A 10,918-nucleotide genomic window follows, 5' to 3' on the forward strand; every position below is an offset into this window, starting at 1 on the left:
GGATGAATTCTGAAGTGTACAGGGCTGATCAGACAGTGCAAATTGATATTGAAAAGTGCAAGATTGTCACTTGATCTCAGCCCAATAAAACGTGCTTTTCAGTCACTGAAGACAAAACTGAAGGGCAGAGAAGCCCACAACACAGCAGCAACTGAGGGCAGCTGTGGCCTGGCAGAGCATCTCACTGGAGGACACGCAAAATTTTGTGATCTAGATGGGTTTTAAATGTCAGGTAGTCGCTGACTGCCTGACATTTAATTAAAAAGAATAATTACATTTAAAATATTTTTGTCCAATTAGTTTTGAGCCTCTGAAAATACGGCTATTAAATATTTAATGTGATACTTTTGTAAAACCCCTTCTGCTAACAGTAACAACTATCAGATTTCATGGGTTTTTTCCCCCAAAGATCTGCTTAATGCTTTCTCCCTCCGACACCCAAATGAAACCTCTGTCCAGCCTCATTCATGTCTTTCATGTAAAACAGCAGATCGAAGCACTTTGTCCAAGACAAGTTTCTTCTGGACAAATCCACACAGTGTGAGTACATTTTTTTAGAGCACAGCAGGATAAAAGCTGGGAGTCGTGACTTAGCCACTTAGCCACTGCCTTTTCATGTGTGTGTTTTGTGTGTGTTTGCCTGTGTGATGTTAAACATGTTAAGGAGAATTTGAGGCTCTGTTGATGAAATGTCAAGCAGCAAGGGGCTGACCGAAGGAGGTTTAAAACAACTGAAGGGTCAAAATGATCTGTCAAAGGCTCGCAGTGATGTCAAAACCACTTTCCTTGTATTTTTTCACAACTTTTACGCTTTCTTTTATAGAATCTATATAACATGCATTATTAATTAACAGTTATCAATAACGTATTGAATTTAATTATTCGGTCCCAATTTCCTCCACTTTTGGAAGCCACCATTTAAACAGACTCCCCGGATGACTCTCCAAATCCTCCTCATTCTCTGCCTATAGCCCCGGCCATTGTTGCTCTATACGATGGCACTGCTGACCTATACGAATAGACTAAAAACAGCCACGCATTCATCGCCCGCATCTCTGTGACTGCGCTCTATATGATCTGCTGAGTCGACAGGCCCCATAGGGTTACAAAGAGAGAGAGAGAGAAAGAGAGAGGGAGGTAAGGGGGTGGGCGTGTGGGGGACATGGAACGCGAGCAATGAGCCCGTGCGTAAATTCGCAGGTGCGCGTGCACAAACCGTTTTTACGCACGACGCCAGGAGCGATCATTTTCTCACCTGCGGCAATTTTCCCACACTTACCGGATGTTTTCCTCAAGCTACCTTCAAAATAAATGTTGAGGGGGCTCCACATATTAGGCGTCGATATGATTAATATACAAAATACACTCAATATTTGCGAAGTGATTATTTTATTTATCTTCTGTAAGCAAAATTTACTAATCTCAGAACTTAAAGCTTATGACTTCAGAATGCTTGCTGCTGATGCTGTGAAAGTGATTCAGTAAGTTGTAAATTTGTTTGAATCAGAATAAACAAGCAGGAATAAAAACAACACTAACTTGAGGACTTAAAAATGTAATTGAATATGTCGGCAAGTTAGCTTCTCTGTGACAAGCTGATAGAAGATAATATATATATATATATATATATATATATATATATATATATATATATATATATATATATATATATATATATATATATTCTAAGAGTATAAAGAGCTAGTGTTGTACTTTAATTTTGAAGAATTTAGCCGGAAGACATCGGTCATGTTCCTGTCCTACTTCAAACACTCACCGCTTTCACGTCATTGGAAAAGAAGGGCGCACGCGCACACTAACGAGCATGAGCATCCCGCGTGAACGCCAGTATAAAAAAGAACCTCCAGGTTCAGACCAAAGTCTATGCAAACGGCATTTAGATTGTGAGGAGTGTCAGCAGCGCATCCAGGTAAGATGACCCGGAAATTTCCTGCTTCAAAACTTTCCCACGGGGTGGTTTAATTGATTAAACGGGCCTGATTGGTCCTATTGCAGATATGAGAAGGTGGAGGTTAAATTTATACAGAAAGAAATCTCAAACAGAAACTGTTGCTGTGATTTTAAAAACTACTCCAGACATGCTGCATTTTAATGCCTGTACATATTCTCATTCATGCTCTTTATCTCTCTTTACTCTAGAAATGAATAGAGTCGTTAGAGCCCACATGACCTCACCTATGATGTTCCCTAGAATGGACACTGCTCCTTTCTTTAAGGTGAATTCACACACTTTTTATTTGCACTCATAAATGTAAAGTGTAAACATGCCCAGCTTCACCCATTCTCCGTGTCTCCCCCCATGCGCAGGTGACTGTGTTTGAGCAGGAGCATTTCCAGGGCAAGTGTCTGGAGTTCACTTCTGAGTGCTGCAACATCCACAACTGTGGTATGGACAACATCCGCTCCATCCGAGTGGAGAGTGGAGCGTGAGTCACACAGCCTGTACGCCTGCAAGTCTCTGTGGACAGCTGACTGTGTGTGTGTGTGTGTGTGTGTGTGTGTGTGTGTGTTTATGTAATTGTGTCTCTGTGATACAAGGGTAGAGAATGAGGCACCCACTACCAAACATGCCACCACGAAGGCCACTGCATCCTACATGTAGGGTCCACACACCAAGGCAGTAATGGGGGGTGAAAAGGAGTCTTTTATTTTAAAGACATTCAAATTGCTTTCACCATTTCTGGCTTTAAAGGCTGTTATACATTCCTCATCATTTATTCTTTAAGGCCACATGAGTGGTTTTATTTTTATAGCTTGCTGTGCACCTTTTTTTAATTGCTTGTATGTGAAGGTCAGTGTCAGGATCTCTCAGATAAAGATGATGCTTTTAGAAAGAACTATCTGTTTAGAGTAGCTTTAAAAAATGATATCCATTATGTACTACCAGTGCTGTTATAATAACCTTTCGTGAAGCTTTACTGGACTGGAAACACTTTGTGCTACTCAGATATTTCAATTTCTTAATGAGTTTAGATATTTTAGAGCAGGGATGTCAAACATAAGCCCTGGGGGCCCTAATCAACCCAGCAAGGACGAGTCCACTGGACAGCTTTGTGAAGGACTGTGCAGATTTTAAACTTTTTACTGTATTTTCATAGGTTTTACAGCTTCTTCTATTCATAAAGACCTCCTCTGTTGTCCTTCGTACTACAAAGTAGTGAATTAACAGGCAATAAACTATTATCTACTGTAAAACTTCATTAAAAGTGTGAATTAATAAAAACTTTATGTTTTATAAATATGGGGCAGTCTAGTTAATGAGCTACCAGAACTTTTACAGTAATTTTACACATTGATTATGGAAGAACTGAGACGTACTGTTGGAATTGCAATTTTATTTCTTTAATTCTACATTAGTTCATCTCAGGGATTAAATATTTAGTTCAGTGTCCTTCACTAGTCCGGCCCACTTCAGATCAAAGTGGATGTAAAACAAGTTTGACATCCCTGTTGTAGAGTTTGGAGTTATCCGTGGTGAGAAGTAAGTTGAGTACCTGCTTTGAAGCACTTGAGCAGAGTATTTCTATTTATGTGAGTTTATATTTCTACTCCTTTTGGTATCAAAATATCGTGCTAATTTTCAGCAACAAATAGATGAACGTGCTGACTACCCAACCATCATAAACCATTAAATAACCAAGTACAGAAGTTGTAAAGGAATCGTCTATTTAAGAGACAAAAATCTGAATTACATTTTAAAATTATCCTCTTGCCTGTGATGCTCCGTGTGTATGTACATGATTTTGCTTTTGATTATAATGAAATGAGATGCTTGCTTTGTCCAAAGCTCCAGAAAATGCACTGGACTGTTCTCCGGACAGGAGCAATGGGCCCTTCCAGAAATCATGACCCAAACACAAACAAAACAAAAGCCACAAGCAATTTTGTTCTGAAAGATTTTATGTAGGACATATTTCTTTCATTCACCAGCCAAGAGTGGGTGCAGCTAGCTAACATTAACACAGCTGAAGGAGGACACCCTCCTTTCACACTGTCAGGTTAGAGACTCTTTCTTCTGCGCTGTGAGGTTAGCGGTGGAAGTGGACAGACAAGAAAACTGTTCACAACAAGGTTTGTGGATATTTTGGGCTTTTTTTTAAGACTTCATTTGATTTTTGGGTGAACTGTTCACTTATAATTGTGATTAATAACTTTTTCCCCCTCCATCTGGAGAAAAGAGTGATGTATTTCAAATCTTTCAAATTCCTTGTAGCTGTTTTTCGTCTTACCTAGCTCTCACTTTCTGACTTTTTAGTTCACTAGCTAACTGCTAACAGGTGTTTTTAAAGCCTTTATTGCAAAAGAAAATCTTGATAGTTAAGCACAAATGTACATTTGCAACATGTTGTTGAATACTGGGCTAAACTTTGCTGTAAAGTTCTGAAAAACTGAGCAGAGCCACACATTCAATCAGTAGCTCCTGCTGTTTTATCATTAAAAGGACTGCTCCACTTTTCATTTTCCACTTTAAAGGACACTTTACAGGTTTAAATAGTTTTACACTGTCATGATACATTTATCTTAGGTTTAAACTCAGCCAGCCCAGGAGTAATCAGTAGCCCTCACCATCCTGACTCGTGGATTCAAATATTATGTTCTTGGTTGAGCATGAACGTGTGTGACATTTCCGTCATTTGCAGATTTGTTTGTGTTTATGTAAAACATAACAAGAAGCTCATTTTGATCATATATTCTTAAGGACTTTAATGTGACCCACATATTTGTTCCTAAAATGTATAGAAATGTGTCAGTTTTATCAGTGTCAGAAATGTGTCAGAAAGTTTTATCAGACTCACAACTTGAACTGTGAGGCTCAAGTTGTGATTCCTAAAGGAAAGTGTAGTCCCTTCCTCTGTAAATAATGCAGCTGTCTGCTGGTGATGTCTCACAGGATCAGAAAGTCTTTGGACTTCTCTTAATTTAGGAGCAGAGCACTAGATGTAACGCTCTGGGACATTTATGCATGTATTTATTCTTAACGCTGAGTGTAAGAGCAAACTTGTGTCTGACGCACTTAGGACCAAATCGTTGCTGCTTGTATCTTCATACGTAACCGCCCAGGCCTTAGTCATGGTGTGTAAAGCCTGCCAGAGTAGTGATTCTCCAAACACATGCTGCTTTCGCCAGTTCTATCTTATCAGTGGAAAAACACACTGAAAAGTAAAAGATGGTGAGCTCTGCTTTTCACTAACAGCGCAGTGTCAGCTATTTGTACTCCCTTCCTCTGTGCAAATGTGTTACTATTTTGTGGGAACAAAAGTGGGGACTTAAAACTATATACCAGTTTTTAAATTGCGTTGATAGGCCACGTAAAACCAGAGTCATGATAAAAAAAAATATACGCAATGTTTTTTCCTGAATACTATCACTATGTTTACTGCAGGAAGAAACACTAAAACTGCGTTTTCTAAGGAAAGCACCCAGAAGCACTCTCTGCTTGCGAACAAAAACAAAGAAACCCTTTCCTATTGATGGAAAATTTACCATGTCGACCAATCAGAAAATGATTCTATTAATTCAAGTCACATGCACAATAGTCCCCGTTGGTCACTTTTATCAAAAGGCACAGACTATTGAAAAATGGGCAATGTGACAGCGCCTCAAAAAACTCTCTCGGTTGGCCTGGGGAGGGTCAAGTAAAGTTCACTTAAGTGTTTCTATCAAAAATACTCCTCAAAAATTTTTTGGCAGTTTTATTGTGTGGACACAACTCAGATTTTGGTTGCAATTTTTATCTAAGACTAATTTAATTACAAATAGATACTTTTTAAAAACATTGTGTTGCAGTGGTGCAGTAAGCACAGAAAAGAACTTTATCTGCCTGAGCTGGAGGCGGCAGAGCTGAAGATGCTTAGATTTTTGTTGGGAGTGACCAGGAGGGACAGGATCTGAAATGAATATAACCGAGGATGTAGAGAGCCAAGGCTGAGGCCATGTTGGCATGTGCAGAGGAGGGCTAGAGGATATACTGGACAAAGGATGTTAAAAATGGAACTGCCAGGCAGGAGAAACGAGGAAGACCACAGAGAAAGTTTGTAGATGTATTGAAGGAGGACATATGGGGTCGGTGTAACAGAAGAGGATGCTAGGTTCAGGGGGAGACGGAGGCAGATGATCCGCTGTCCCTAGCATCCTCTAAAAGGAATAGCTGAAAGAAGAAGATTGTAGAGTAGTGATCCAAATTTTTAGACTATTTAAAATGAACTACAGGAGAGTAAAAATACCATCAAAGATTGTAGCTTGATTACTTCCCCTTTTATCTGTGTTGATATACATTCTTTCAGATACATTTACACAACATTATCTGAACACTGGGGGGAAAAGTTGAGCTGAAACTTCTTTTAGTTTGTTGATACATTTTTTATGAAGTATTGATTTGGGTACAAAATCCCATTTCAGAGCAGGTAGGAAAAAACACTGACAGCTGTTTGGTCAATAAAAAAAACAGAAGTTGCAGTGCATTGTGTTACGTTCTCTCCATTGTCTTTAAAAAATGTATGTTAGTCAGACTCAAGACAGGCAGTCTTTTATTCACAACTTTTTCTTTCTCAGACATCATTTGGTGGGGAAAAAACACTTTCAGGATTGTTTTTCACTTTTTGGTCCTTTGTCTTGTAGGAATAGGATGACATGTGGGACTGCACAACAATTTTATCCCTGGTGTTTTTGAAGTTCAAACATATCAAACATTCAGATCTCTCTGAATTAGTACGTATTAACGCATTCTTGCTCCACATTAAGTCTTGTTAATGGCTGATAACTCATTGTGGGAAAGTTACATAAGATGATGGCTGACCTGTTGGTTGTAAATATGAGTTCGAGAATTCTGTTTTTAATTTTGCGTGTGTGCAAAAAAACAGAAAAAAAAATCCAAAATAGGACACTCACAGCTTACGACATGATGCATCAGCACTCGTGAGGCTGACGAGCAGGCCCTCTCATCCTGTCTGATGTCACTTGTCTGATTTATGTTCAGACTGATTTCAAACTGTGCTGATTACCATTTTTGCTCTGATATTTTTACCTCTGCCACTCTTTTTTCCAGCTGGGTGGGTTTTGAGCACCATGATTTCCAAGGCCAGCAGTTCATCCTGGAGAGGGGCGAGTACCCCAACTGGGAAGCCTACAGCGGCTCTCTGTCCTACCACACTGAACGCTTCATGTCATTCCGCCCCATCTACTGTGCTGTGAGTAGCAGCAGAGGGAGGAAAGGGTTGGGGGATACAAAAATGAAAGGGTACAAAATAAGCGGGAGTGAGAGAGATGATGATAGTGAGTGACAGAAGGTGCAGTGAGCCACACAGCGGGTGACTGAGACAGCTCAAAAATAGAAATCAGACAGCTCACAGCTAAATCTGTGCTCCCTCTGCGCTAACATTAGTCTGTTTCTTTTTCTCTATTTCCAAAGTCTCACCACAGCAGCCGTATGATGATCTTTGAGAGGGAAAACTTCATGGGGCGTTGCACCGAGCTGTGTGACGACTACCCCTCCCTGGAGGCCATGGGCTGGTTCATGCCCGAGGTGGGCTCCATGCATGTGCAGTGTGGCGCGTAAGTTAGACACGTTCCTCCTTAATTCTTCAAGTTTAAGTAAAAGCCAACATGAGTGGCTTCAAAGATGCTTGCTCTCCAAGTGCTTGCACATTGGGGATCATTGGGCATCTCTTCATAATGTTTCCATTACAATATAAAATACTTTGGGGAGTAAATAAAACTGATTTGAAAGCAGCTGCATAGATAGAGGAGAACAAAATCCATTAAGAACTGAGACTAAAGACACACCCTGATTTACATGCTCAAGTCACTTTCACACTCCTGAAACGTCTAGAGTCGTTCTTTCTTACATGACTTTTCTTGTGTGGTATTTTCTCTCAACTCGAAAGGCTCAATTTGTTTTGATGAGGAAGTTTTGAGGTATGCAGGAGGTAGGTCACATGATCCACCATGTCACCAGATTATCTGCTAAACTCTCAAATGGGCCTGACTGTACATTATATCTTTAATTTGTGCCTCCTCGTCTCGTCTCCACCTTCTGACTGTGACCTAGAAATGATCTGAGATGTCAGTACTGAAAATTGTGTCAGTTACTAAAATGCACCGGAGAGGAGAGAGAGGAGGCTGCAGGTCTTACAAAGACCAAGTGTTTTTACCTCGGATTTTTTTTAAAAAGAATATTTTGTTTTAATAGGTTGTTTCAGTGATTTAAGGTGGTCAGCTATGTGACCAAAGCTTCTGTCCTTCAACTTTTCTGTGTAATTTAAAAAACAAAGTTTTCTTTTGATAGAGTAGATCACAGTTACATCTGAGATCATGAACTACAGCACTATTACAATTGTAGCTAATAAATTCATGATCGTGTTGTGTCACATCATGTTGAATTGACATTACTTTAAAATAAGCCCCAATTGCAAATATGTCTTAAATGCATGTGTGAAAAAGGGCTTCACTGTCAACATTCCGAGCAAGACTTTATTCCCTTCCAGGAGACATATTTTTATTTTAAAATACACGCTTAGTGCTCTACATTTCACACATGAGCTTCAACAAAAGGTTGAGAGAATAAAACTGAGGCTCTGTTCCAAGTTATCTTTTTGAAACGTGGATCGCAGAGCAGGAGATGCTTTGCGTCAGCAGTGCTGTCAGTGATGTTTAGGTGAAGATGCTCGCCGATGCACACTCTGTGCAGTGTATTAGGGAGTTAACAGTGCAACAACTCAGAAGAGAGGAGACTGTAGAGTAAATATATAATCCAAGCTTAGATCGTACAGTAGCCGGAAGTCAGTCAACAAAGCAACAAACGGGCAAAAACAAAGAAGAAAAAGTGAGAAATACTAGCTGCAGAACGCTGCAAAGTCTGAGTGCGCAGAAGTAAGTAATTAGCTGATGAGAAGCAGGTTCGACTAGGTAAACACAGATGATGCTAATGTGGGCGGGGCAGATCATTACAAATGTGGAAGAACTAACAAAACGGGGGAAGTAAAACTTTCTGAACACAAAAATATCCCTAACCGCGACGGGCAGGTGATAAACTCTCTAGCATCTGGTCTGATTGTGTCAAACATTTGCGCTGTCACGTGTATGTATGGCATGTGACATATAGAAAGGTTCAGAGAGCTACTTTCATCTTTATTTTGTGTTTTTTAGCAGCTATAAAAGGATGACACAGTTATTTTTAACACAGTTAACAGAGACGGTCGTGTGAATCAGGCAACTGCTTTGGCCAACTGGGAAATATCTCAGCCTGTAGCGTGACATTCAGTCTTTTCTAGATGTCCATGTTTCCCCTGGGGTGAAGTGCAATATCTTTTTATTATCCTCTTCAGCCTGGCCTCTGCTCTTTTCTTTATGACTGAATGTCTGCAAAATAAAAAAACATTTTAATGAGCATGCTAAAATATGAAGGGTCTACACGGTCTGCTTATCAGGGTAGCGGCTCGTGTGCCGATGTGACAACCTCTCACATTTCTGGTGTGTCCTGTCATATCAACTGCCGGACTTTGGTGTTATTTATTATGAGTGTCACAGCCTCAAAGAGCAGCTAACATGACATATTTTTGTTTACACATTTCCACTGAATTCGTCATGACACATTTGTTATTTACGACGATTTTTCACCAAAACAAGCCCTCAAATAAAATTGGCATACGGTTATGTGCCTGTCACAGATTTGTTGACTAATCACTAAAATCATATAGTTGTGCAGTAATATCAAAGATATGTTTGCATTCATTTAGTCATCCACATAGTGACTGTTCTTAATGAATCTCCTCCTCCTGCCTCTGTGTTTCCACAGCTTTGTGTGCTATGAGTACCCCGGCTACAGAGGCCAGCAGTACATCATGGAGTGTGAGAGGCACAGCGGAGATTACCAGCACTGGAGGAACTGGGGCTCTCACTGTCAGACTCCAAAGATCCAGTCCATCAGACGCATCAGGCACTGAGAGGCGGCAGATCAGGACAGCAGCAGCAGAACAACCTGGGCTCTGGCTAACACCTGTGTGTTCAAATTTAGGGGCCCAAATCATTAACCTACAGTTCTGTGACACAAACCATTAGTGATGTAGCAGCTACCTCTTTATTCCAGCACGTGTATTTGTTGCTCTCAAAAATGAAGTGTGTTGTTTTCCATCCATCCGTTTACACAATACAGGCTCACGGGACGGTTGGAACCTATCCCAGCTTACATGCGACAAGAGGCTGGGTACACAGAAAGACAAACATTCAGCTAACTTCACAAATATGTCTTTGGATCACGGTACAAACCAGAGAACCTGAAGAAAACCTCATAGGCACAGGGAAAACATGCACACTCCATGCAGAAGGGACCCAGCCGGGCGGTGGATTCAACCCCTGGACTACCTGCTCCACTGCTACCACTATGCCAGCTACGGTTTTCTTTTGGTACATGTAAAATAAAGATCAGAGTGAGAATGTGTGATGTTATTCCTGTGTTGTGTGTGAATGCAAGACAGTGTTCGGTGTCGAATCAGCTGATCTCCAAAGTGAGCGAGGTGACAGGACAGTAACAAAAGTCAGTGAATAATAATGACTTGATCGCATACTAGACTGTGCAAAACTATTAAGGTGTCAGTCGTACCTGAGCTGAAGAATCAGCTCTACGTGTGTGCACGCCTACAAAGTGTACCAAGTGTACCTCGTGGCGCAGTAGCTCATCCAGATCAAGGGCCACTAAAATTCACAGGTTATTGTAACGTGTGAAGTACAGAAAGAAAGTGGTACGATTTCTTATTTGTTTTCACTCATGCACAAACAAAAAAAAAAAATCCAATCCACTGAGAAGTCAGGTTCATGAACACTCCTAACCTAACTCAAGACATAATTTTGCCATAAATAAACCTAATTACAAGATTTGTGTATAGATGGTACAGAGGCACAT

At 40.4% G+C, this 10,918-nt stretch overlaps 1 protein-coding gene across 2 annotated transcripts in view; it reads left to right on the forward strand.

Moving 5' to 3' along the window:
• cryba1l2 (crystallin, beta A1, like 2) overlaps positions 1 to 10,456 on the forward strand; it is a 71,983-nt gene extending 61,527 nt beyond the window's left edge. The window contains exons 1-6 of one of the 2 annotated variants that reach the window (XM_085460313.1): positions 1,831 to 1,930; positions 2,161 to 2,237; positions 2,329 to 2,447; positions 7,067 to 7,208; positions 7,430 to 7,572; positions 9,815 to 10,456. In XM_085460313.1, coding sequence (XP_085316439.1) covers positions 2,163 to 2,237; positions 2,329 to 2,447; positions 7,067 to 7,208; positions 7,430 to 7,572; positions 9,815 to 9,962 — 627 coding nt within the window. In that variant the 5' untranslated portion in view covers positions 1,831 to 1,930; positions 2,161 to 2,162 and the 3' untranslated portion in view covers positions 9,963 to 10,456. Of the gene's footprint in view, positions 1 to 1,830; positions 1,931 to 2,160; positions 2,238 to 2,328; positions 2,448 to 7,066; positions 7,209 to 7,429; positions 7,573 to 9,814 lie in introns of those variants that run through there. The other variant, XM_085460314.1, reaches the window with a different exon arrangement.
• The last annotated feature ends 462 nt before the right edge of the window (positions 10,457 to 10,918 follow it).

This window comes from Copadichromis virginalis, linkage group LG6 (assembly GCF_057382275.1).
Source record: "Copadichromis virginalis isolate Kocher_CV1m ecotype Utaka linkage group LG6, C_Virginalis_male_GT1.1, whole genome shotgun sequence".
Lineage (NCBI taxonomy): Eukaryota > Metazoa > Chordata > Actinopteri > Cichliformes > Cichlidae > Copadichromis > Copadichromis virginalis.